Source organism: Corvus moneduloides, chromosome 4 (genome assembly GCF_009650955.1).
Source record: "Corvus moneduloides isolate bCorMon1 chromosome 4, bCorMon1.pri, whole genome shotgun sequence".
In the NCBI taxonomy this organism is placed as follows: Eukaryota; Metazoa; Chordata; class Aves; order Passeriformes; family Corvidae; genus Corvus; species Corvus moneduloides.
Genome location: NC_045479.1, coordinates 71161243 through 71188929, shown reverse-complemented (window position 1 = coordinate 71188929; position 27687 = coordinate 71161243). Strand labels below are relative to the sequence as shown.

The 27687-nt window shown below is 46.7% G+C and overlaps 1 protein-coding gene across 2 annotated transcripts in view; it reads right to left on the bottom strand.

The window, feature by feature from the left end:
* Window positions 1–27687, bottom strand: part of PRKCQ (protein kinase C theta) — a 61871-nt gene that overhangs the window by 16806 nt on the left and 17378 nt on the right. The window contains exons 3-13 of one of the 2 annotated variants that reach the window (XM_032107203.1): window positions 27365–27490; window positions 21869–22068; window positions 20675–20735; window positions 18876–19038; window positions 18271–18302; window positions 18089–18174; window positions 16886–17015; window positions 16116–16225; window positions 15838–15961; window positions 14289–14464; window positions 11043–11216 (exon numbers count right to left, since the gene is read on the bottom strand). In XM_032107203.1, the coding sequence (XP_031963094.1) occupies window positions 11043–11216; window positions 14289–14464; window positions 15838–15961; window positions 16116–16225; window positions 16886–17015; window positions 18089–18174; window positions 18271–18302; window positions 18876–19038; window positions 20675–20735; window positions 21869–22068; window positions 27365–27482 (1374 nt within the window). In that variant the 5' untranslated portion in view covers window positions 27483–27490. Of the gene's footprint in view, window positions 1–11042; window positions 11217–14288; window positions 14465–15837; window positions 15962–16115; window positions 16226–16885; window positions 17016–18088; window positions 18175–18270; window positions 18303–18875; window positions 19039–20674; window positions 20736–21868; window positions 22069–27364; window positions 27491–27687 lie in introns of those variants that run through there. The other variant, XM_032107204.1, reaches the window with a different exon arrangement.

The window sequence follows — 27687 nt, the reverse complement described above, 5'->3', positions numbered from 1 at the left end:
CTGCTCACACCTTCTCTGGCACAACCTTGTAGAAATCCCAAAGCTCTGCTGAGATGCTGCTATTTCTGCTAAACCACGTTGAAATTTTGGCCAGAATTGAACAAGGCTTTGCCAGTTTTCCTGCCTGTTGGCTGCAAGAGGCAAAATCCTCAAAGCTTTCCTCAACTTTCCCATCAGCTGGTTCAAATTTGGCCTTGAATCAGATTTTTTCCAAGCTCAAAATATTACGAGGATGGACAGATGTTTTCAAGCTGATGTATCACCCCCAAAAAAGGGGGAGGATGGAGCTAGGGGTGTTCAGTAGGTCCATGGCACAAACAGGCAGTAGAGCTGAGCATCCTAAAGGTGTGAAATGCCCATGTGCCAACCCCATGCTCCAGTCCAGGGCAAAGAAATCAGCCCTGCCCCTCAACAGCCAGTCAGAGAGAGAAAAAACCTGAAATTGCACTTGGAAAAAAAAATATTTCAGGAACTGAAGTAACCTCTGAGGAGATATTTTGGTGAGAAATCTGAAAATACTCATGGAAAACAGAGCCTGAGAATTTTCAAATTAGGACCACACTCCCGTTTTACAATTCTTTTCTCCTTCCTGCCAGTGTATGAGATTTTTCAGTCAGTATTAAGCCCATGAAGGTAACAGAGCATGTGAAAAGGGCTCACCATCAGGAGCAAACATACCATACAACAGTAAAGCAGAAAATAAACATTTCTGTAATATTTTCTTTTAAATTGCAGTAACGATTACTTCTCTTTTGGGTTGAGATAGTCTCCTCTGGTGCTATTTTGTGCTACAAGTCAAAATGCTTCAAGATTTAATTTGCATTTAGGTAAAGGGTGTTAATAAAACTTGGTCAATGATGTAAAGAGGCAGTTAGAAATAAAAGTGACTTTCAGAAAGGGAAAGCCTATTTTTATGGCAGAAGATCAGTGAAATGCAAAAAAGAATAAAACATAAGCACTGGGGTGCTAGTCACTGTTTGGGCATTACTGATTTTAGGATCTCACAGAATTATAAACATGTTTTTCCTCCTCTTTAACATAACAGCATCCCTTCAAATCTAATGCAGCAGAATATTTCTCTGAGCTCGTTGTTAAAATTCACACTATGTAATTGTGTCAGCTGAGTATCTGGATACAGAGATGACTTCAGTAAAATAAAACAGTCAAATTCAAAAAGAGATTAGACAAAAAAAACCAAACACCATGGGCTTGCATTTATTCTCATGCAGTAAAACAAGAAAGGTATTCTGAGTTTTGAAAACACTGATCATTCAGACCCCACAGGAGTGAAGAGAAGCTTTAAGTGCCTGGTACCAATTAAAACCTGTCCAGCTTTACACAACTGAGCACTCATTACCTGGGTGGAGGTGAGGAAGAATCTCATCCCAGAGCTCAGGCAACTGTCAACAGATTACAGGGCTTTTTTTGTTTTCCCCTTCTGGAAACATGTGGACTACTGAGGTCCTTGTTTTGGTGTAGGAATATTCCTGTTTTTACTGTCCTTTGCAGAGACACTCAGCACCTGGAGCAGCTCAGGTAAGCCAAAGCATGAAGGATTCAGAAAGGCATTGGCACATATGTTTCTGTTTGAACCTACTTGTCTATCCAATGAAACTTTAAAAAAACAAAAAAATGTCAAATTTTCAATAATAAAATCCATAGAGGGACTCTACACAGCGGTGCTGTGGCGTCTGCCCATGGCAGGGGGGTTGGAAATAGATGATCTTTAAGGTCCCTTCCAACCCAAACTATTCCATGATCCTAAAATGATTGCTATAGAAGACATTCTGACTGAACCACGCTGTCCTTTGAGCCACGAAACACCATCCAAGGCTTCTCACAGCCCCCCTGCTCTGGGTGGCTTTCATGCATTGAGTGATCGCTGCTGGCTTGCAAAGGTCAGAGGAGAAAAAACAGGAGCTGAAAATTAATCAGAGCCCAGAGCAGCTTTGGTCTTGGCAGCCCCATTCCGGCTACTCTTTTTGTGAACTTGGGGGAAAGATGGGGAGATCACACAGCTTTAAGTGGCAGTGAGGGCTTGGGATGAGATGGATGGAGATTCTTTCTCCATGACAGGATGGCAATCCTGTGCTGCTGCCCGTAAGTGTAGAAATAAATTGACAGGGTTTTTGAGCCTGGCACTATGAATTTTTCAGTCACTCATTGCTTTTCCATCCTTCAGGTTTTCCATGGCTTCCAGGCTGGAAGCACACCCTTAAACGGTCAGTAAATCCCACCTGGATCCTGACACGACTCCATTTGGTCTCTCCTCTTTTTGCCATGGTCTCATAAGGGAAGTGGACACTTGCAGGCCTGCACTGCCTGAACCCAGAGCTGCAGAGTGTCCCTACTGTGTCCATCCTGAACCTGACCTACAGCTTCCAGACCAGGCTGGACCAGGCTGGAGCACAGACAGCATGGTTCAGCTGCTGGCCTCAGTCAGCATCCCTCTGGAGATACAGGCAGCATTCCCTGGAGTAAAGGCCCCCTCATAGAGCTGTGACTACTGTGAGCGTTTTGTCTCTTCAATTAAATCTTGATTGTCTTTGCTTTTGGAGTTGTGGCATTTGTATTTTTCTCTGAAAACCAGCTGCTCTCAAGTAGGGAGTTAATTCCTTTCCTTGCCAGTCAAGGATCCATTCCCAGGACACACTATCCTCACTGTCAATCCCAAAGGAGTTAAACATGAATGCCTGGGCTCGGTGTCACCTCACCTACGGCAGCTCCCAGATGTTCCCTGGTATAAATTTAACCTATCTTTAAACAGGTGCCATATCCCACAGATGATTGGGATATACCACAGGGGTTATATTTGTTTCTCCTGACCCTGCACAAGAGTCTCTCACTGAGCAGGTCCTTACTTCACACTGAGCAGTGGCTTGTGCCACTAAATCCTGAGGCTGAGCAGGGACTGGGAGCATCCTAAAAAAAACCCAGCACGAGGCAGTGCTGCTCTGAATTGGAGATAAGAGATATCAATCATCTCTCAGGAGTTGTTTGAGTAGGTCGGACAGATGAGACAAACTCTCAAACTTCCATTGTTTCTTTCTACACCTTATGTGTTCTTTGGTGTTAAGACTAATGGTTGTGGCTGTAGGAAAAGCTCTGGAAAGCTAAGCAGCTGGTGGATGTTGGCATGTAGGGCCATGAAAAGATGTGTATTACTTAAATGTCACTTCAGTTTTGATTTGGAGTCACAAATGAGATTTCAGGTGATGCTGCCCCTCTGAACTGCAGAACCACCAGTGCCTGATGCCATTTAACAGTAACTGGGGGCAAAGAAGTGAGTGATAGCATGTTTGTCCTCCAAACCCAGAGATTCTCAAGCTGGCTTTGATCCAGGCTAGCTGCATGTTGGGGTTTTAGTTTAGTCTGTTTTTTCTCTGTTAAAGGAATTTTCTCCCATATGCATGTTGCTAGGGGACAAATAGCTGTACTTAAGAAAGACAAAAGGGGAGTGGGGCGGACCTGGCTACTCCTTTGTCTACACCTGGGTGTGGGGTCAGTTCGCTCTGAGCGTCCGGAGAGAGAAACTGCAGAGAAAGGAGCTGCTGCTTCTTTCTTTTTGGCCGTTCTTTCTTCCTGCTGGAAACAACGCCGGGACCCCAAAAGCCGCTTTCCCTGCCCTGCTGGAGACCGAGCTGTGGCTGCCCTGCTCCGCTGCTGCTTCGAGCTTTCGCTACGCTGTAGCCCTGCTCGCCCTGCCTGCCTGGGCCTCCGTGGGTTTTTCCCATCTGGATACATCTCGTCTGCCACCCGGGATTTGCGTTTGTCCCTGCCGTTTCCAGCCTGCTGTTCCTGAGAGCCCGGGATCAACTGCCCAGCGGTTTGTGAAGCCTTTGTTCCATCCCTTCCCGGGATCCCGGTGCACCGGTGCCGCGTGTGTTCCGAGCTCGCTCCGGAGCGCCCCCTGCAGCCGCGGGGGAACCATCGCACCTGCCCTGCTCACCGGGAGCCGCCAGCGCCCCTGCCGGCTGCGAGCGGAACTGCACCCGAGGGGAAATAACCTGACAGCCGAGAAGGCTGGCACTGGGTTTGTGATTGCTGTTACTGCCTTTGTTGTTGTTGTTTTGTTTGACTGGTTATATACATATATATATATATAGTAAAGAACTGTTATTCCTATTTCCCACATCTTCGCCTAAAGGCTCTTGATTTCAAAATATAATAACTTGGAGGGAAAAGGGGTTATATCTGCCACTTCAAGGGGGGCCTCTGCCTTCCTTAGCAGACACCTGTCTTTCAAAACCGAGACAGATCTTGGCGCCCAACGTGGGGCCTAAGGGCATTAAGAGATAGAGGTGAAAAAGGAATAACAGTTCCTCGATAACTTTATTTTGTGTGCTGGATATTGGAACCTTGTTAGGCAGCACTATGTGGTCTAGTTTACCCTGGTTCGGGTGGCATGTGGCCGTGGCTATATTCTTCCCCTTTGCAGCTCCTTACTTGAATATGGGTCCTCTGACTAAGGCTACCATTGCTGTTATCCAGCTTGCGTTATGGGTCGAGAAGGTGAGGAATTCATGGGTTTTTAACTTCCTCCGGAATGTGGGCACATGGATAAACAGCTATCACACACTGAGCACATGTTTTTGGGGTTATGTTAACAATGGTACCTTCTGTGAGGAAATGACACCAGGGGAAGTTTTCTCCCAACCCCTCAACCAGTTCTTTGGGCCCACCCCATCAATTTTCGAAGGGTTTAAATTCCCTCTGAATACTAACCATCTGCTGCTGATAGGCCTACTCTATTTAGCATTCAAGGATAAGTTGAGATTGGCTTGGATATCTACCCGGACACCAGCCCCAGAGACTAGAGATCCTACCCCAGAGCCTGATCCTGCCCCAGAACCTGACATGGCCCCAGAGAGTAGAGTTCCTACCCCAGAGCCTGATCCTGCCCCAGAGCCTGACACGGCCCCAGACACTAGAGATCCTACCCCAGAGCCAGAGCCTGCCACAGCCCCAGACACTAGAGATCCCGCCCCACAGACTGATACTGCCCAACAGTCCACCTCAGAAATGGACTACCCAAACTGGGTGGGGGTACTGGCAAAAGGGATGCAGGAGATGTGCCAAGAGATGGGTCAGGTGCGCCAGGGGATATGCCAGGAGATGGGTCAGGTGCGCCAGGAGATATGCCAGGAGATGGGCCAGGTGCGCAAGGAGATGTGCCAGGAGATGGGCCAGGTGCGCCAGGAGATATGCCAATTGCTAAGGGAATACACCTCCTCAGCTAGTGAAAAACCCTCTCCCTGCCCCAAAGAGGGTGAGTCCGATGGTGCAGCAGTGGAACCCACGGATGTTACAACCATCCAGGCTTCAGCTGAACCACAAGGACAACCACAGCCAGCAGCAGTCGCCCCTGTGCAAAGGAGGAAGTATAAGACCAAATCAGTACGACCAGTTAATGATGATGGGCAACCAGGGCCCTCACAACCAGCAGGAGAGCCAGAGCCAGAAGTCATCACTGAGTCCCTGTCGCACGACAGTCTCCGTGCTATGCGAAACGACATTGTGCGAAGGGGGCGTGAGCCTTATACCACCTGGCTGCTTCGGGTTTGGGACCTTATGGGCACAAGTGTGCAACTGGATAGTGGTGAGGCAAGGTATCTGGGATCGTTGACCCAGGACCCAGGTGTGGACCAGATATTTGTGAGGGAGCCAAGGCCTCTCTCTCTTTGGGAGCGGCTCTTAATGAGTGTGAGAGAAAGGTTCATTCACAAAGAAAGAATGCAGGAGTATCATCATAGAATGCAGTGGAAGACACTCGAGCAAGGGATCCAACAGCTAAGAGAGGTGGCAATATTAGAGGTACTCTTTGGGAAGGATGGACAGCATGATAATGACCCCGATAAGGTCAGGTGCACAGGACAGATGATGTGGAACCTGGCAAGGCTAGGGCCATCACAATACACCACCTTCATTGCAACGATTGATGCTGACAATACCCGAGAAACAGTGGGCTCTGTTGCCAACAGGCTCAGGCATTATGACAGCATGATCAATGGCCCGCTGAAAGCTCATGTCTCTGCTGTGGTCCAGGACCTCAAAGAGGAGATGAAGGAGATGAGGGAAGAGATGAGGGAGGAGATGAGGGAAGAGATGAGGAGGGTCAGCGTGGCACCAGTGCGAGTCACAGGCCCCCAAGTCAGAGCCCGTCGTCCCCCTGCGAGAGAGAGAGGGTACACCCCACGAGCTGAGCTGTGGTTTTTCCTGTGTGAGCATGGGGAAGACATGAGAAGGTGGGATGGGAAACCCACCTCTGCCCTGGCAGCGCGGGTGCGTGAACTCAAGGAGGGAGGCACTAACCGAGGGGGTTCCGCTAAGGTGAAGGTAGCCTCAGCCTCCCGTGACCGAGCTGCCAGGCACTACAGAAGGGAGGATGATATGTCGGATCCCCTTGAAGGTACCTCGAGCATGTACGCCCAGGGAAAGAATGATAACCAGGGCTAGAGGGGCCCTGCCTCTAGCCAGGAAGAGGCACGGGAGAACCGAGTTTTCTAGACGGTGTGGATCCGATAGCCTGGCACATCAGAGCCACAAAAATATGATGCATTGGTTGATACTGGAGCACAGTGTACTTTAATGCCATCGGGACATGTGGGGGCAGAACCTGTATCCATCGCTGGGGTGACCGGGGGATCACAGCAGTTGACCCTTTTGGAAGCTGAGGTGAGCCTGACTGGGAAGGAGTGGCAAAAGCATCCGATTGTGACCGGCCCAGAGGCCCCGTGTATTCTGAGCATAGACTTCCTCCGGAATGGCTACTACAAAGACCCAAAAGGACTCAGGTGGGCATTTGAGATTGCTGCTGTGGAGGCAGAGGGCATTAGGCAATTGAACACCCTGCCTGGACTATCTGAGAATCCTTCTGCAGTTGGGCTCCTGAAAGTGGAAGAGCAACGAGTGCCAATTGCCACCTCGACAGTGCACCGCCGGCAGTATCGGACAAATCGAGATGCTGTGATCCCCATCCACAAGATGATCCGCGAGCTGGAGAGTCAAGGGGTGGTCAGCAAGACCCACTCACCCTTCAACAGCCCCATCTGGCCTGTGCGCAAGTCTGACGGGGAATGGAGATTGACTGTGGACTATCGTGCCCTGAATGAAGTGACTCCACCGTTGAGCGCTGCCGTGCCAGACATGTTGGAGCTCCAGTACGAGCTGGAGTCCAAAGCAGCAAAGTGGTACGCCACTATTGACATTGCCAATGCATTTTTCTCCATTCCTCTGGCAGCAGAGTGCAGGCCTCAGTTTGCCTTCACCTGGAGGGGCGTGCAGTACACCTAGAATCGACTGCCCCAGGGGTGGAAGCACAGTCCCACCATCTGTCATGGACTGATCCAGACTGCACTAGAAAAGGGTGAGGCTCCAGAACATCTGCAGTACATTGATGACATCATTGTGTGGGGGAACACCGCAACCGAAGTGTTTGAGAAAGGAGAGAGAATAATTCAAATTCTCCTGCAAGCTAGTTTTGCCATCAAGAAGAGCAAGGTCAAGGGACCTGCCCGAGAGATCCAGTTCCTGGGAGTAAAGTGGCAAGATAGACGACGTCAGATTCCCATTGAGGTCATCAATAAGATCACAGCAATGTCTCCGCCGACCAACAAGAAGGAAACACAAGCTTTCCTAGGTGCTATAGGTTTCTGGAGGATGCACATTCCCGAGTACAGCCAGATCGTGAGTCCTCTCTACCTGGTTACCCGCAAGAAGAATGATTTCCACTGGGGCCCTGAACAGCAGCAGGCCTTCGCCCAGATCAAACAGGAAATTGCTCACGCCGTAGCCCTTGGCCCAGTCAGGACAGGACCAGAGGTGAAGAACGTGCTCTACTCTGCAGCCGGGAACAAGGGTCTGTCCTGGAGCCTCTGGCAGAAGGTGCCTGGTGAGACTCGGGGCCGACCACTGGGATTCTGGAGCCGAAGCTACAGAGGATCTGAAGCCAACTACACTCCCACAGAGAAGGAAATCCTGGCAGCTTATGAAGGAGTCCAGGCTGCCTCAGAAGTAATCGGCACAGAGGCACAACTCCTCCTGGCACCCCGACTACCGGTGCTGGGGTGGATGTTCAAAGGAAAGATTCCCTCCACGCATCACGCCACCGACGCTACTTGGAGCAAATGGATTGCCCTCATCACGCAGCGCGCCCGAATTGGAAACCCAAGTCGCCCTGGGATCTTGGAAATAATTACGAACTGGCCGGAAGGTGAGACTTTTGGGTTATCTTCTGAAGAAGAAGAGGAGCAGGTGACACGTGCCGAAGAAGCCCCACCATATAACGAGCTACCAGAGAGTGAAAGACAATACGCCCTCTTCACTGATGGTTCCTGCCGAATTGTAGGCGCTAGCCGGAAATGGAAAGCCGCTGTATGGAGCCCCACACGACAAGTTGCACAGGCTACTGAAGGAGAAGGTGGATCGAGCCAATTTGCTGAGCTCAAAGCTGTCCAATTAGCTCTGGACATAGCTGAAAGAGAGAAGTGGCCAAAGCTCTACCTCTACACTGATTCATGGATGGTAGCCAATGCTCTGTGGGGTTGGCTGGAAAGGTGGAATAAGGCAAACTAGCAGCGCAGAGGAAAACCAATCTGGGCTGCTGAAGAGTGGAAAGACATTGCCACTCGGGTAGAGAAGCTATCCGTGAAGGTCCGTCATGTAGATGCTCACATCCCCAAGAGCCGGGCTAATGAAGAACATCGTAACAACAAACAGGTAGATCAGGCTGCGAAAATAGAGGTGTCCCAGATAGACTTGGATTGGCAACATAAAGGAGAACTGTTCCTAGCTCGATGGGCCCATGATGCCTCAGGTCATCAGGGCAGAGATGCCACCTATAAGTGGGCACGAGACCGAGGGGTGGATCTAACCATGGACAGTATCTCCCAGGTTATCCATGATTGTGAGACATGCGCTGCGATCAAGCAGGCCAAGCGGGTGAAGCCTCTGTGGTATGGCGGGCGATGGTCCAAATACAAGTATGGGGAGGCCTGGCAGATTGATTACATCACACTGCCTCAAACCCGCCAAGGCAAGCGCTATGTGCTCACAATGGTAGAAGCCACCACTGGGTGGCTGGAGACCTACCCTGTGCCTCACGCTACTGCCCAGAACACCATCCTGGGCCTGGAAAAGCAAGTCCTTTGGAGGCATGGCACCCCTGAGAGAATCGAGTCTGACAATGGGACTCATTTCAAGAACAGCCTTATAAACACCTGGGCTAGAGAACATGGCATAGAGTGGGTGTACCACATCCCTTACCATGCACCAGCAGCTGGGAAGGTTGAGCGGTGTAATGGACTGCTTAAAACCACCTTGAAGGCACTGGGTGGGGGGACTTTCAAAAACTGGGAGATGCATTTAGCAAGAGCCACCTGGTTAGTTAACACTCGAGGTTCCACCAGCCGAGCAGGCCCTGCCCAATCTGAACCCCTACAAACAACAGACGGGGATAAGGTTCCAGTGGTGCACATGAGAGGTATGCTTGGAAAAACTGTTTGGGTAAAGTCTGCCTTGAGCAAAGACAAACCCATCCGTGGGGTTGTTTTTGCTCAGGGACCAGGTTGCACCTGGTGGGTGATGCAAAAGGATGGAGAGACCCGATGCTTACCTCAAGGGGACCTTGTTTTAGGGTGAACTACCCATGGCTCTGTACTTGTATCAGTATCAGCATGTATATTTGTATATAATTTGGGTAATGCATAGATTTATATGGTTAAAAAAGTTAAGTTTCATGTAACATGTTAGTATGGGAAAAAATTCGGGGTGGATAATGTTGGGGTTTTAGTTTAGTCTGTTTTTTCTCTGTTAAAGGAATTTTCTCCCATATGCATGTTGCTAGGGGACAAATAGCTGTACTTAAGAAAGACAAAAGGGGAGTGGGGCGGACCTGGCTACTCCTTTGTCTACACCTGGGTGTGGGGTCAGTTCGCTCTGAGCGTCCGGAGAGAGAAACTGCAGAGAAAGGAGCTGCTGCTTCTTTCTTTTTGGCCGTTCTTTCTTCCTGCTGGAAACAACGCCGGGACCCCAAAAGCCGCTTTCCCTGCCCTGCTGGAGACCGAGCTGTGGCTGCCCTGCTCCGCTGCTGCTTCGAGCTTTCGCTACGCTGTAGCCCTGCTCGCCCTGCCTGCCTGGGCCTCCGTGGGTTTTTCCCATCTGGATACATCTCGTCTGCCACCCGGGATTTGCGTTTGTCCCTGCCGTTTCCAGCCTGCTGTTCCTGAGAGCCCGGGATCAACTGCCCAGCGGTTTGTGAAGCCTTTGTTCCATCCCTTCCCGGGATCCCGGTGCACCGGTGCCGCGTGTGTTCCGAGCTCGCTCCGGAGCGCCCCCTGCAGCCGCGGGGGAACCATCGCACCTGCCCTGCTCACCGGGAGCCGCCAGCGCCCCTGCCGGCTGCGAGCGGAACTGCACCCGAGGGGAAATAACCTGACAGCCGAGAAGGCTGGCACTGGGTTTGTGATTGCTGTTACTGCCTTTGTTGTTGTTGTTTTGTTTGACTGGTTATATACATATATATATATATAGTAAAGAACTGTTATTCCTATTTCCCACATCTTCGCCTAAAGGCTCTTGATTTCAAAATATAATAACTTGGAGGGAAAAGGGGTTATATCTGCCACTTCAAGGGGGGCCTCTGCCTTCCTTAGCAGACACCTGTCTTTCAAAACCGAGACACTGCAGCACAACGCTTCATGGTCTGAGAGGTTCAAATAACACATCAGTGTGGGCACATCCTTACCCTGGCTGCAGGTGTAGCCTTTGCACATCCTTGGCCCAGGGTACCAGGATGCAGATTTTAAGAGCAGATTTTACCTCAATGAGCCTGGGATGCCATAATCCTCAAATACACCATCCCACCTCCAGAATAATGTGGAGAAAGATTAAATTTCTAGAGCCACTTCCCAAGTGCTTAACCTTCCCTTGGCACCACATCCTGTCCAAAGTACACCCCAGAAGGCTGAAGCCCTTCACCAAGCATCCGTATTTCAGTAAAGCATTCTCAGACTGTGGAAGAAAGTGGAATATCCTTGTCTTACCTTGGTCTGGAACGTGCAGAAGACATGGGTCAGGAATGGGTGTTCCCAAGCCAAGGAGAGGACTCTCTTCTCCACCATCGTACACTCAACATCATCATCCATCAGCACCACGTCCTTCTTCAGGGCTTTCACAGCAAAATACTGGTCTGTGCTCTTCAGCTCGGCCAGGAACACCTAAGGTGGAAACAGCTGCTCAGAAAGAGGGATTATCTCCTCTGAGAACAGCCATGTGAGGGTGGGAGCTGAGCTCCTGGGAATTCACTGGGGTACACTTTAAAAACCTTAATGTCTAAGGCCCCATTCTGCCATTAAAGACTTTGTAGGCTTTGAGTTTGCTCCCCACACCCAGAATAGTTTTCTGAAGTTGAGCCCTGGGGAAGGATGAGAAGTTCTTGGCAATTGCAGGAGGAGGGTCCTACATGCCCAGATGGACAGGACAAGCCAGAGAGCCAACACCTCTGATAACAGAAACCATCCTCATGCAAATGCTCCCGAGATACATTTCCTGTTTTCTAACTTCAAATAACAAAACACAGAATATTGCTTTGTCAGCATTTGAAATGCAAATACCCTGCACCAGATCCTCAGCAGCTGGAAAATTATGTCCACCAGTAGTTAGACCAGTTTTTATATCAGATGCCTTTCTCTCCTTCCTCCCAGTCAGCAGGTCTGAGCAAACAGGGTGAGTTCCCCATGCTTTTGCAGAAGTTCTTCTCTGAGAAAACACATCCCGCAGGAGTTACAACCTCTGTCTGTTTTTATAGGCAGGGGAAATGAGGCCTGGAGCAGAAGAGAAAGGTTTTGTAGAGACCACAGAGCAAAGAAGTAGCTGCTGGAAGGCAGTGACAGTCCTGATCATCACACTAACAGCCTGTTGACCCTGTTTCTATAGACTGACTAAATGTGTAAGATTCATCAAAGAGGTCTTTGAAGTTCTTTACCAGACACTATTTACTGAGTGAGCTCTGACATGTTTTAGCCCTGACAAAAGTTTTATTTACCCTTTTGGCTACTGCTGCATTTCACTTTGTAGCACCAGACAGAGAGTAGAGCCTCCCTCTGTCTCTGCACTGAATGACCAGAAATGCTCACTGTGCTGATGCTGCAGGCACCCTTTTTACCCTCGTTTTTGTGCTGGGCACTGCTCTCCTGGGGAAACTGGGGAATGTGCTACATTTGTGACCTGTGCCGTGACTTCCAAGGAGCAGGTAGGCAATGCCAGACCTCATGCAGAGGTGGTGGTGGGACACATCCTCATGGATCTGGCTCCCAACCTCCCAGGACCACGCAGAGCTGGAGAGACCCCCCAGGCACTGAGATCTGCACACCTTGTCCCCTCTGTGGGGAAGTGAATCTCGCTCCAAGCAAATGAGGGCTCCAGGAGCGACACCAACACAGGAAGCTTGTGGGTGACTTTTTGTTGCAGAAAGACACAAGATGCCCCATCCTCTCCACACCCGCAGTGTGCACTTCAGAGAGATGCAGAAGCTTGCAGGCTTGGAGAGTCCATGTCAGCATGAGGGCTAAAATAAGGCACAGAATCTGCTTCAGTGGAGCCATTCAAACACCTGAGCAACCTCATCACATTAGACCTATTTTGAGGAATGGTTTAGATTAGAAGACCTCCAGAGGTCCCTTCCTTCCAATAAAAATGTTTCTGTGATATCTATGCACTTGAGTCCAGGATCTGGAATGTGGGTTTTGGGGTATTCTGGCTTAGCATGAGATGCCTCAGCTCTGGTTCCCATGCAAACTGTGGACATGACAGGTAGACACAACACATTCTAGTGGAAAATATCCCTGAGTTGGAACTAGGTGATCTTTAAGGTCCCTTCCAACCATTCTATGACTATGATTTTAATGAAAAATGAACACAGCAAAATTTTTGACCACTTTAAGAACTGGCTGCAGCAATTGCTCCAGATCATTTAGCAGGCAAAAAGCAGCCCTTTGTCAAGGCACAGTTTCCCCCTTGGAAAGATGTGGGATGTGAGCAGTGTGATCCATAATGATAATCCTCCTTATTGGCTGTGAAAATACAATGGTGAGTCCCTCTGAAATTCCTTCATGCAGCTTTGTGCTGGCACTGAGTAATATGAGTCCCCTTCCAGGGGAAGTGCAAGTGGATCTGCAATGAGGAGAAACAATCCACAGATCATCAGGATTAATTAATCCACTGAAAACAGGTGGTTCTTGTTTCAAAAGCACAAATTCTTGGCTGTTGCAAAATTTGCTTCATGCTCCAGCACAGATCAGAGCTGGGAAGGAGAAGTTCCTGTTCCCAGCTGGGGACCTGCTGCTCTGGAGAGCAGAGGTGATCCACACTCAGCTTCTCAGCTCATGCTTCCACCTCCCTATGAAGAGGGACAGCACAGAGACCTGTCCCACCAGCTCTCTGTGGAGGCCCAGGACCCATCAACCTGTGGAGAAGGGGAAGTTGAAGCCCTACCTGGGGCATTCCTGTCCTCTCATGGGCAGTCATGAGACAGCAACTAATGGGACAGAGAGAAGGACAAGGCAAGGAGAAGATGAAGTTCAGGATTCAGCCATGCCAGAGCAAGGATTCTTTGAAAACTTGGAGATTTATCAGCCATCACAGCCCTGGCAGCAGGGCCAGGACAGTGACCTGTACTGGGCACTGGTGAGGCCACACCTCAAATCCTGTATTCAGTTTTGGGTCCATCACTAAAAAAAGACATTGAGGGGCTGGGGAGTGTCCAGGGAAGAGAACAGAGCTGGGGAAGGGGCTGGAGCACCAGGAGGGGCTAAGGAAGGTGGGAGGGCTCAGCCTGGGGAAAAGGAGGCTCAGGGGGGACGCTGTGGCTCTGCACAACTCCCTGACAGGAGGGGACAGCCAGGTAGCGGTCAGGCTCTGCTCCAAGGGAACAAACAACAGGACAAGAGGAAACAACCTCAAGTTGTTCCAGGGGAGGTTGAGATGAGATATTAGAAAAAAATTCTTCACTGAAAGAGTGGTCAGGCATTGGAAGAAGCTGCCTAGGAGAATGGTGAAGTCACCATCCCTGAAAGTGTTCAAAAAACATGCAGATGTGGCACTTGGGGACATGGTTTAGTGATGGCCTTGGCAGTTCTGGGTTAGCAGGTGGATGCAGTAACCTTAGAGGTCTTTTCCAGCTTAAATGGTTCCATGTTTTTTCCCACGTGTCCCTTCAAACCACATGTTATTTAGTGCCACACAAAGCAACATGCAAATGCACACAGAGGTGTCTGAGTCCCAACACTTACCTTGCCAAAACTGCCCTTCCCCAGCATCTTGTGTAGGACAAAGTCTTCGATGGTCAGTTTTAACTGCACTTGGTGCTCTTGCTGTTCCTGGAACTGTTCTCCCAAGTCAGACTCTATGAGAGACTCCCCCTTCACCGTGCCCTCCACCGGAATCTCCCAGGAGATGCCTTGTGGCTCTGCAACACGCATCAAAGCACTCAAATATACTCCTGGTCAGGAGCAGAAAATCCCCAGAACACTCACAGGTATTGTGTTTAGAGGTTTAAAAGGGTATTTCAAACAAATAGAAGCATGGTGGCCATGTCTAAGTAGATTGGCTCTGCTCCCACATTGCTTTCTCTCCAGAGAAGACTTTACTCCAGTGGAAATTCCATCTTCTTCAGTGACTTTTTTTCTTGTTTAGAAACCATTTTACAAACCCCTTCATCTCTCTTTCTGTTTTGTGGCACCAAACCCTTAATTTCTGGCCACCTGTCTTCTCCAGCCCTTCTTGCTGCTTGCCATTATGATATGGTTCCATTTTTTCAAGGTCTTTCTTTTCAAAACCCTAGGCAAAGCCACATGAAAAGGTGGGATGGTATTTTCATGTCATGCTCCTGCTCTGGATGTGAAGCAGTCCAGATCAACCATTCCAGCCAGCCTGGAGTGGAATCACTCAGAGTTTTTTCAATACTCTACTAACTGGATTTATAAGAACTTGTAAGAGATTTTGTCCCTTGCTGGATTTATCCCATTGCTGAAGCTGTTCTAAAAGCATGAACTGCAAGAACGCTACTCAGCAGACAAACAGACCCACATGTGAAACAGATGTGAAACCAGCTGGGGCTTTACTGATTCGTATCAGCCTAGCCAGTTCTACTTGAAGGACAGAACAAAAATAAGCACAGATGGGGACATTATTCATTTCTCCTTGGGGGCCAAAGGGCACAGGCTCTCATTTACCCTCCTAAACATTTGTTCTTTTAGCATAGACAGCTGTGACACCTGGATCAGCTCCTGGGTGAGTGAAGTGGGGATCTACCAATGGTTTTCAAAGCTACTGAAAGTCAACTTCCACCCAAAAATATGAAATCAGGAAGAGAATTGGCCATGGCGATCAGAAGGATTCCAACTATCCCATTTAGAGCTTGGTTTCTCTGTAAAGTACTCAGATTTTTAAATCTATGAGGCCCAAGCAGGGCATAAGCACATTATTGCTGGTGGAGGGGTGAGATGTGCTCAAGCACGAGGTCAGAGGAGTTTTCAGGGGTCGACTGAAGGAGTGGTGGTTGGTGTATCATGTCACCAGAGGCTGGGATGGCATGGGGGAAGTGCAGGTCTCTAGAGAAGGAACCAGGCTGGGATCCAGGGTCTCTGCCATGTCCAAGGGATGTGGCTGGGAAGAGTCACTGATACCCTGGGATCAGAAAGGGTCTCTCTTGCTCTTGGCTGGGGGGCTCTCATGAACAATTCACTAGAAAATAAATTCCCCACTTGTGTCACCTCCAACTAACCACACACAAACCAAACAACAACAAAGCTGCTGCCCCCTATCACCAGGAGGAATTACCTTTTTTTCCTGTTGTAGATGCTGGCAAGGCCTGAAGTGGTGTCACATCCTTCACAGGAACAGGGAAGCCAATTTCCAGAGGTCCATCCCTGGAGATCTGTTCACTGTCACGCTGGCAGCGAGCCTGGGGTACAGAAAACAGGAAACTTTTGAGCCAAAAGTCATGTGCCAAGCTCATGAACAACACTGTGGCTTCTTGAGTGTGGCTCATAAAAGCCAAGATCTAGGAGAGGTCTTTGCTTATGAGATGAGCATTTCAAAATGCTTGAACTATTTACCTGCTGAGTGCTCTCTATCATTGCCAGAGCTTCAGCCATTAGTTTCTGGTTAACTCCACAAAGATTTGCTACTTTTGTCTGGCACTTGTGGTGGACGTTCATGCCACACGCTGAAAGAAAGAACAGGAGGTGTCAGGACAACGAAGACTGTAAAGAGTTGGGCAGGAACATGCACTGATGCTGGCCAGGGGCAGAATTTAGCCGCTTAAAGAGTTCAAATGTCTCTTGAGATGGCATTCAGGTCATTTTTTTGTTCTCTGTGGAGACTATTTTTGTATTTCCTTCTGGCCAGAGGTTGCATTTCCGCATCCATCAGCCTTTGCAGGTACAGGCTACCAAAACTCTACAGTCTATTAACTCAGAGACAAACAGTAATCACAGAACAGGATCCTCCCACTGGTGTAGGATTGGGAAGACAGTGAAGTGTCTTGGGTCTGATAGTGGAAATAGAGCTTGCAAATTGATACTGGGGGTGATTTGGGAAGATAACATTGTCACTGTGATGTTCTTTGCCTCTTTGGAAAGCAACTCATCCTCCTTCTGGATCAAATATCTCTCTGTACATGGACAGTTGTCCTCATTCTTGAAGAATGATTTTCATTGAAGGATAGTCCTGTAGACCATTCCTTCACCCTCCTGGATGCCATCTTATACTGGCTTTGCAAAGAAGGGTGATAAATGAGATTGAGATTTGGATTTTCAGACTGCCACCCTCTAAAGACAATGACCCCTCCCGTGCTCAGCTGGTGCCACCTTTACCAGGGACTCACCATCACACTTCAGCCCCTGCCGTGCCAGGCCCCAGAGGAGAGTGCCACAGTGCTCACAGAAGGTGGGGCTCTTGTAGTTGTAGACCTTGAAGCGGTGGGGCATGTCAATCTTGAACCTCTCCTTGTGGAACTGCAAGACAAAAGCCAGGCTGAAAATCCACTCCTCATTCCCACCTCAGCTCCGCATGGAAAACCAAACGTGTACTACAGAAGCTGGGTTGTGTACTGCCCTCTTTTCCTTGGGTATGACTGCCAAGCAGAAACTGTCTATCAGGCACACAAACCCAAATTTTGATACATAATAACTGCAATTCAGAGGGAATTGGGTCATTTCATCCCTGGCCTTGACCAAAGAACTGCTTGTGCCTCATTTCCATACTCAGGCTCCCCTAACACTCACTGGGAAAACATTGGTACTTTTAAAAATTATTCACCTCATCTTGCAAAGGATGGGTACACTTGTTATCATGAATCACTCCTTGGAAGAGCCTGTTTTAATTCTTTTAGTACGAAAGGTGATGACAAAGTTGGTTACATCTACCCTGGAGATGTCAGAAGAGAAGTGAGAGGAATCTCATCTCTTAAAAGTGGTAGAAGGACAACAGGAGCCAGGGTGGGACTGAGAGTAAACAGAAGTTGTAGGACACAAGGGAAACAGAATAGTACTATCAGGAATTTAAGTTCTGGTTTTGCCTACCAAAAAGCAAAGTTTAGAATAAACTGATATGAGAAAAATAAAGCAAATAATAGTGGAGATGTCAGACCTCCCACTGACTGCTTCAGATAACACAGAATGGGACGTTCCAGCACAAATCTGAAAATTCAGCCTGATATCTGGCCTGACATTGGATAGGGAAGAGTTTTCTCCAGAAAATCTCTACCTCATGTCCATGACTTCCTTCTGAGTTATACTTTATGCATTAGAAAAATGTCAATTCTGATTCAGCAACTGCTTATTCTGCAGCTGCATTTGATTAAATCTTAAGTAGGAGGTAATGAAACCACTGGGAGCATAAAAAGCAAAGGGCACAGATCAGATCACAAAGTCCTTAGTTCAGCAGGACCTTTTGCTTCATCAGAAGTTGCTTTGCAGTGATGTAGGAGAGATCTGAATGGCACTGAATATTTCTAAAAAAGAGAATAATAATTAATAATAACAATAACAATAGTAATAATAATAATAGTAATAGTAATAGCACCTACCATTGTTTCCCTGCTATTGATTGCTGATCCTGTACACTTGGCTATTACTTTATCAATGCACTTCTTATGAATGGCAGCGTTACATTCTGCAACAGTAAAGGTGTCAGGATGTTAATAAAGAAATTCCTTAAGAAAAGATTAAGTAAATAATGACAATGAGAAAATAAAAAAAAGTTTCTTACGTCTGCATTGATAGCCTTGTTTATTCAGACCCCTGAAATAAACAGAGAAGTGGTTAATTCTGAGTTGTCTGAATGCCTCAGCAGAAGAAAGGAGATCAGCATTTACGAAAGAAAGAGAATAAAATTGCTCTGCTTTTTATCGTTCTTTGCAGAGCTTATTTAATTTCATTATCTTCATTCAGTCTAATGGTGGAGTGATTCTCTGTTCTCACAGCCTTTTCAGCACACATTCACATTCTGAGTTTCACAATATCCAAACAGCAAACTGGACCGATGAGAAATGCCTGTGCATTTGGCCAAACCCAAAAATACTTGTAAATAATAAATTAAAAAATGATGGGAATTTTCACAGTTGGAATTACAGCTGCAAACCACATCCTTGAATTGGTGCAATAACTCTGCACATAAGGTGTCAGGGGTCCTACAGCAGGAGCACAGATATTCATCAGGGAATTACAGAATCTTTAGGTTGGAAAAAATCAAGTCCAACCATTAACCCAGATCTGCCAAGTCCAACACTAAACCATGTTCCCAAGTGCCACACTGACACTAGAACTGGTTCCTAGGGTTAAAAGGAGAAGCAGCATTGATCCATTTTCATTTACCATACAAACTCGTGACACACAGAGCAGAAGGTGGGTTGTGGAAAGAAGGTGGCTGTGAACTCGTGACACTTGACATTGTGGATTTTGGCCTGTTTGATGGCTCCCCTGCGCTGGTGCAAGGAGAAGAAGCCTTCAGTCTCACAGTCAGCCAGGTCCTTTGCATCTGGTAGGAGAGGAAAGATATTTAAGCATACCCTGTCCTGATCAGGTGCCTTGAGAAAACGCAGTTGCCCAAACACTACGTGACTGAAGCTGATGATTCACTCATGGGAATGACTACTTAAAGAAATATAATGTTATGAAACCCACACGAGTCTCATTTGGATGGTTTTTATCCACCATTCCTACACTAAAATGTCTTTAGACTTGGGACTCTGAGCTCTCTTGGCTATTCATAGTGCTGTTTTTGAAATGTAGAACAAAAATTTCCCAAGGAGAGATAGTTTAAACATTAAACTTTAACTTTGTATGGCACCGAAGAAGCATGCCTAAAAAAGGTGAAATTACATAAAAATTAATAATTACTGATATGTGGACACAAACACACGTGTATACATACTTATATATATGGGTATTTAACAGAATCCTTTCTGTGTCCATATACATGTGTGTCAATAAGCAGATATTGAGGTCTCTAGGATATTCTTCTTGTTATTTTCCCATGCCAACACTTGCTTTGCTGTTTGCTGTGCCCTTGCTGTTATTCACAGCTCACCTTTAAGCTTTTTGGAACAGCAAACAAACCACTTCTGACTTCACATGAACTCCTGCACTTCTAGACACGCTTGTGCCTACAAATCTGAGATTCACACAGGAAATCAATCTCTGCTTTGTTTCACTCCTGCATTGCACAGCAAGTCACAAAAGTAATCTGTGGCAACTGGCCCTCTGTGTGATCTGATGCTGATCTCGGTATTTGCAATAGAAGCACAACTTGAATTTTCCATGCTTTGGCCTCTCTGACACCTTATAACACACAAGTAGACAACAGCAGTCCAGTCTATATTAAAGGGAGGGACGGTTCAGAAAATATCAGCATGGCCATGGCTGCTTTCAATGCTTCTCTGTTTCTCTAAATGGAAAATCCTTCCAGATATCTGCACCTCACAGCTTCACCCTCCACCTGAGGGTATGAGAATTTTGGCAATGAAAATGGGAGAATAAGAGCAAGCATTTGGATTCAATCCATTTCTTCAACAAAGCAAAATGCAGCCCTTTCCATGAGAAATTTTCCCTAATATCCACCCTGAGCCTCCCCTGGCCCAGCCTGAGGCTGTTCCCTCTCTCCTGTCCCTGTTCCCTGGGAGCAGAGCCCGACCCCCCCGGCTGCCCCCTCCTGTCAGGGACTTGTGCAGAGCCACAAGGTCCCCCCGGAGCCTCCTTTGCTCCAGGCTGAGCCCCTTTCCAGCTCCCTCAGCCACTCCAGCCCCTTCCCAGCTCTGTTCCCTTCCCTGGACTCACTCCAGCTCCTCAGTGTATTTCTTGTAGTACATAAAGTACAGTGATTTCAGAGGAAGCCAGCTTCTTATGTATCTGTTCTGTCTTGTTTAGCATAATGGGAATATCTGCCATTTAGTGGTAAACCAGCCAAAACTTGGCCTTGCAAATCACAGAAGAATAGTCAGTCTTCATCCCCACCACACAATAAAAATGACTTTTCTGGAGTTTTTGTTTCAAATAGTTATGTCTGTTGTTAGGGAGCAGTCAGTAATAACATAGGCACTGCTTTTAGTGAAGACACCACATCTTCCCCACAGCCCAGAAATCACAGCTATAAATTAACAAACACAATCACTTGCCACTTATTTCCAGGAAGTATCTTGCATTCATCAGCATTCGCCCTTGAGGTTTCAGTTCTAGCTGGTTGAGATAAGTGAAAAACAAGAAAAAAAGTCCATTAAATAGTCACTCAGAGAAGGAAAAATAATTTCAGATGACTTTCAAGCGATCTCCTTTTCCCAGTGGGAACTGATGAACAGCAATGAATGCTGATTTTTGGGTTGCTCATACCCATGTGAGGCAACAAGGCAGGGTAGGAGCAACTGCAGAGAGAGGAGGGCTGATCACCTCATATCAAACAAGCAGAGCAGCATGATAGGAGAGATGAATGTGATTAAACCACAGAAGATGTAGGCAGTTTTGAGACACCAGATTAGCACCAGTACTATCTATAGAGAAAACTTGTTCCCAATGGACCCTGCAAGAGGAAAGTGGGAGCACTTCAGAAAACCCAGCCAGCTTCAGACAGCTGATGCTGAAATCTTTTAGGCACTCAGTTCTGCAAGTCTAACTTCTTTACAGTCAACGTGAGGGATGCTACAAGCTTACTCAGGCATTTTTTTAGGGGCCTTCCCACTGGACTTGGCAATTCCCACCTACCTGACTCGTTATCCGTAACTGCTTTTGGAAATCTGAATCCACTGGACTATGTATAAACTGGATACTACATTTTAAGGACTTCTGTCAAGATCTTTCTTGCTTGGACTGCCAGGCAACACAACCTTACGTTTAGCACTCTTGTGAAGACTGTTCAAATTTACTCCACCGTAACTTCAGTGATTTTTAAGGAGTTGCTCTGACATAACTGAACTCAGGCAGCTGTGAATCAGCTACTTGACATTAGATTAAATTTTTAAAGCTGTTTCCCCAGAGAGAATAAAATAACTCACGTTCAGCCACTCATACTACCACTTGTTCCCAGTGGGTCTCCTCAGCAAAGATTAATTTGTGGGCACAGCTCACCTGAAGCAGGATCCTCACTAGCGCAGGGCACATTTCAACACAGCAGGTAAAATAAAAGTGCCAAGCTCTTCTCTTCTGACAAGTCTCTCCCTCAAGTCACACCCAATTAGTCTCAAAACATTATTCCTTGGGTGGCAGCCAGTCCCTGCTGTCCTGCTGGTGACAGCCACAGCCTGGCACGGACACAAGGCATCCCCTTACCCTGCAGCAGCTCCCCAGCACATCCTGCAGGAGAGGACAGCGATGCTCACCCATATCTCTGTCTTCCCATTGCTCTTTTTGCACCTCTCTGCCAGCACCTTGAGCTCCACCGTGGTCTCTGAGACCATTTCGGCGCTTTTGTCCTTGACCACGATGTGCATGACCCGGCCGTTGTTGATGTGGGCATCAAAAGTGCTGTTCCAGGGTGGATACATGGTGGGCTTCTTCTGCACGTACACTTGGCCATTCTCTGTCAAGAGGGAGAATACAAATCCATGCAGTGAGGACAGTTCATGTTACCAAATACAGACATCTACCCTAAAAAAATGTAATTTCCACCCTAGACTCCGTCAGCTCCATAGAAGAGATCTCTAATGCAGACTCCAACACCATAAATATGCACTTCTAATCAGGTGAATCTCATCCCAGACAGCCACCTTGTTCATCCTCTGTCCCAGGGCACTGCAAAATGAGACAGGTTTGCTTCAGACCCCCAAAAAGCTGGGTGCACTTTGGGATTAAGGTTCTGCTGGAGCACATGCCCAGCCCAGTAGCCAACTAAGGGGTGTTAAAACATGAACTGTCTTGCAGACCTGCAACCACCCCACAGGGATGTAGAGTTTTCAACAAAGCAAACTTCCCCTGATGCTTTAATTCCTCTTCCCTCACAGCATCTTAAAATGTTGATGGGTAAAAGAATGGGCATCTCTGAGGCTTGCAGAGGGTTCTCTCTAATTGGGTCTCTCTGAAAAGAGTCTCAGCCAGATTTATTTATCTCACAGAGCCAGTTTTACTCCATACAGCCCCATAAAAGTATTGGATGCTTACTCAAGGTAAATTCTATATCACAATTACCCTCTGCAAATGTTCAACCCATCAAATGCTGAAGCTGAAGGAATAAGAGAAAAAAAGCAGGAGACCTGTGACCCCCGTCTAAAGACCCTGCTCCTATGTCCAGTAATCCCAGCATTTCCCTCCTCTCACACAGCTGGAAAAGAATATGCAGCTGATAGCCTGGAAGGTGACATGTGCTGAAGAATATTTTTCCCTATATGAGAGGACTAATTCAGGTTTCTTCCCTTTGCTCAGCTTTGATTTACACAGGCAGGAACTCCAGGATATCTGAGGCTTGTGCCACACCTTCAGGATAGATTAAAACTGGCAAATACGCTCCAATGTTATGGAAAACAGGAGAGAAGGAAAAGAAAGGCAACGATGATTCCCGATTATGTGATATTCACCTCAGGAAATGAGAGAATGTTTACTGAGGAAAGAACAAATATCAGGGCCATGAGATTATACCAAAAATCTCCCTTGACCACTCTGTACATGGAGAAATGGCTGCCAGAGCTTCTACATAACCTACACTCACTAGACTGATTTGAGGTGCAGCTTCCTGAGGACAGCATCCTGCAATCAGCACTGACTGGCTGAAATTCCTCCCCATGACACCACACCTGGCTCACACAAAGCAGTTCTGCATTTGGTCCCATCATGTAAACTCGATTTAAGCTCTGACCATCAGCACTGGTCTGCATCACAAATTGAGCGGAGATTGTTGAATCATTAAAGTTGGAAAAGACCTCCGAGATCACCAAGTCCAATCTTCACCCAAAACCCACCTTGTCCACTAAACCACATCATCTAGGGCCACATCTACTCAGGTTTTGAACACTTTCAGGGATGGTGCCTCCACTATTTCCCTGGGACAAATGATCTGATTCCCAGATCATTCCTGCAGCGCAAAACAACTTCTCAACCTCCTGCCTGGTGTGATAAGCAGTTGTGCAGCTAAATTTTAGGCACAAATTCGATTTCCCCAAAGCTCAGAGCACCTCAGTCTAAGGTGAATCCACCTCTGTCACGAGGCTGAGTTTTCATATAGGCAGATTGAGGCAATCCTATACTGAGCTCATTGTCTTCAGACTTAATTCATTCCCATCAAGCTTGTAAATATATATCCAACACACTCTTTCAACAAAAAGCACAAAAAATCAGAGACAAAAATGAGACATAAACTTCCCAGCATCCCAGAAAACAGAAGTCTCAGTAAGGGACCATTATTTCTTTGCTGCATCAGTGAAAAAACCACAGATGTGAAGCACAGCACTTGCAAAACAAGTGCTTTCGTTTGCATTGCACTCCAGAACACCAGGCTTAAATAAACAAACCCTTCAATGTGAATGAACTGCCCGATATGTGGGATCAGACAATCACCCCTGCTGCATCCCCGCTGATGGCTGTGGAATTCTGCCAGGGATTAATCTAACCCCGGGCTCCTGAAAAATGAAATAGCAACTGTCTTTCCCAGGGAGCAGCTTCCACTGTAGCTGGGAGTGCTTTTCCTGGAGGCTTTGCTGAGTTCAAACACGGAGCAGGACCTTCCATGAAGCAAATGTCACCAAGGCAGGTGGCAAAATGGCACCTGGCCAGGTGGCTTGTGAAGGCAGAAGCCACTTTTAAAGGGCAGACTCTTTTTATATCTGAGAGGCACATATAATGTCTGAAATATTTTGTCATCAATTATAAATTGCTGTAACACTTCCAACTGTATGGAGGTGTGGTTTGTTTTTTATTTGTTTCGGGTTGTTTTTTTTAAAGATTGTATTATGATGTGCCAGGGTCCCTTTTACAAAATAAGCAAGTGGAAAAATCTAAAAGGCTGCCCTAGATCTATCCAGAACTTCTGAAATTCTTTGGGGTGATCTTGCTGTGACATCCCTGTGTCCACAGATGATGCTCATCACTCCCAGATCCCTGGGAACCTCTGTCCCAATGACTTTTTCGTTATGTCTGGTCAACAAGAGACAGCCTTTGGCATGAACCCAAAGTCAAACTCCCTGTTTTTGGAAACCAAACACATTTATCATCTACCACTGTTCTGTTTGCAAAAACACACCCAACCAAGCAAAAAAAATCCAAAACCAAAAATCCCCACACTTTGCCAATGCTAAACATAGAACCACAGCTTGGTTTAGGTTGGAAGAGACTTTAAAAACCATCCAGTTCCATCCTCCTGCCATGGCAGGGACACCTTCCACCAGACCAGGTTGCTCCAAGCCCCATCCAAACTGGCCATGGACACTTAGACTTGTCCTGCCGTGCTCAGTAATCATTTTTGCCCTGAAAAACATTTTAATGGCCAAGTGTCAGAGCAAAAGGCTGGTGGTCAGGATGATTTGCATCTCACACCAGCTGCGCAGCTGATCCACTCCTACTTCTTGGTCATGCTAAAATTTTAGCCAAAATTTGCATATCAAAGAACCAGTATATATAGATATATATATATTTTTTTTTTTTTTTTTTTTTAAATCCCATTACAACTGAGTAGCAAGTGCTTTGTCAAATCAGGCAGTTGGAGAACAAACTATGACCAAAAAATAAAATCATGAAGCAGGGATAAGACACAGTTTAGTGGTGGAACTGGCAGTGTAGGATTAACAGCTGGACTTGATGGTCTTAGAGGTCTTTCCCAACCTTAATGATTCCATGATTCTACCTCAAATATGTTCAGCTAATGTTTGTCTGGAGACCTTTTGCCTTCTTGAAGCCTGTTAGAGCATGACAGCTCCTTGGAATGGTCATGTTGAGAGCATTCCTGGCATTTACAGTCAGGCTCATACGTCAGACATGGACCTCTGGGTGGTCTGTCTGGTCAGGGGAGAGCACAGGGCTTTTTCCAGGGTGTGATTCACCACACTCATCATGGATGTGTTCCTCAGGCTGGGATTGCTCAGACATCAACATCCAGGAATTATAGGGCAGATGGATCCTGTGGTGGCCTCACTTTCCTGAGTCCCCTTAAGGTAAAGTTGGCCATCCACACATTTAAACACCCTCCAGCAGCAGCAGATTAACACCTCCCAAGGGTGCTTCAGCCCACCCTCGGAGGGGAGTCTGAGGTGAACCTGTCCCAAGAGTTTCACTGATGTGTCCCTCTGGTTGTCCCACCACGGTCTTAACAGTAAGCAGATGAAATTACATCCCAGCAAACAGAAATCTCCTAATAGCAGAATGTCACTTTTCCTATGTTCAGTCCTCGCTAATGGAGAAAGGTTCCATCAAACACAATTTTTAATTTCTTCTTGGTAGAGAATTTATTATAATGATAATTACAATAATTACAATTATTAGAGTAATAATTAAAATAATTCTAATTATTATAATAATTATGATCCTTGACTCTGAGGAGCACAAAAATTATATCCCTTAGAAAGTACTTTTGTGTTTGTTGGATACCAGAAAACACTTTCAGCTCTGTGTCAGACAAATAAATATAGGTCTGTTCTGACCAAATTGATTTTATTCACTTTCGAACTGACACAGATTTCAATTTGAGTTATGGCTTTCAAAAGCCTCATTAAAGCAAACAGCCAAGCTCTGCACAGAGCTAAAATAGAACGTATTTTCTGATAAAAGTGAGATCTTTGGGATATCTTGTCATGTAGTATTTTCTTTCCTTTTGAATTTACTATTCACCACATCTTCCATTATTATTTTAAGTATCATCTAAGGCAAGACAAAGTTCAGTGTGATAAATGCTGACTCTTAAACAAAAAATGAACCCCAGTGAAATACTGAACTATTTTAAAATTCTAATTTTTTTAAACTACTTTAACATTCTCTGGGGATTAGAGTCATAGAGATTCTCAATAAATAGGGATTTCTGAGTGGATTTTATTTTTCAAAGAATCACAGCAGGAAAATTAGAAATTTATCAAAGATTTAAGCTAAACATCAGCCAACATGAGTAATTCCCTAACACTGAAGGTCTTGCTCTTCATGATTCTTCAAAAGCACAACTGGGGAACTTTCCACCCTTTCAATGGAATTATTTTCATGCATAAGACATATAATAAATGTTTTCTGAAGGAGGACTCATCAGTGTCCTGATGAGAATCGGGAAAAATGTGAAACAATCCATAGATCCAGACACAGCAAGCAGCTTCTCAGGAGGTTTCATTTTCAAACTTTTTACACAGCACAGCAATTACACAGAGAAATTAACTCTCCCTGCAAAGACTGGACTGTTTTAGTGCCTTTTTTTTTAAATTATGGAGGTGGCTGGGCCTGTCAGTTCTCCCCCACGAAAAATGTGATTAACAAAGATGGCCCTGCCAGAATATTTTAGGACACTCAGATTTCACCTGTCTGGAGTCCCACTGAAAAACCAACAACTGCTCGTGGAAGGGTGAAACCAAATACAGCTCAGCTCATCTGCCTTGTCACATGCTGGGGCTTGTAATGTAGCTGATAATAAACTCAAACTGAAGACATGGATTTGTTGGGCATTCTCTTAAAATCAGACTGCCTTGCAGACCACGCCAAACCCAAACTTCCACTGTGCTGGAACACAAAAAGGACTTCACGAACCCTTATAAAGTGGGGTTGGAACTGGATGATCTTTGAGGTCCCTTCCGAGCCAACCTATTTCATGGTTCATTCTATGGTTTACCAGCATGTTACCTACACACATGAAATGACACAGAAAAGCATAGACATGACTTATAAAAGCCCCCATCCACATTCAACCCATCCCCACTTACCTGACTCCACAGCTTCTTTAACCATCACAGCACAGTAGGGGTTAATCACCTCCCCCTGGGATGGCAGGTAAGGGCCACTGTCATAGTTGGACAAACCAATACGCAGGAAGGGAGACATGACAAGTCCTGTGCCAAACAAAAGACAGGCGACACTTGGGAGAGAGTCTAAAAATTCTCCTGGTTTTAACCAGCCCCTTATCTCCGTCGGACAGCGGGACGCCGGCCGCTAGTTATCCATCCAGCTGGAGCCTCTCTGACTTCCTTCCACGGACTGACCCAGCGCTGCTGGATGTGCCCAAGGTAGTGAAACTCAGCTGTCGCCT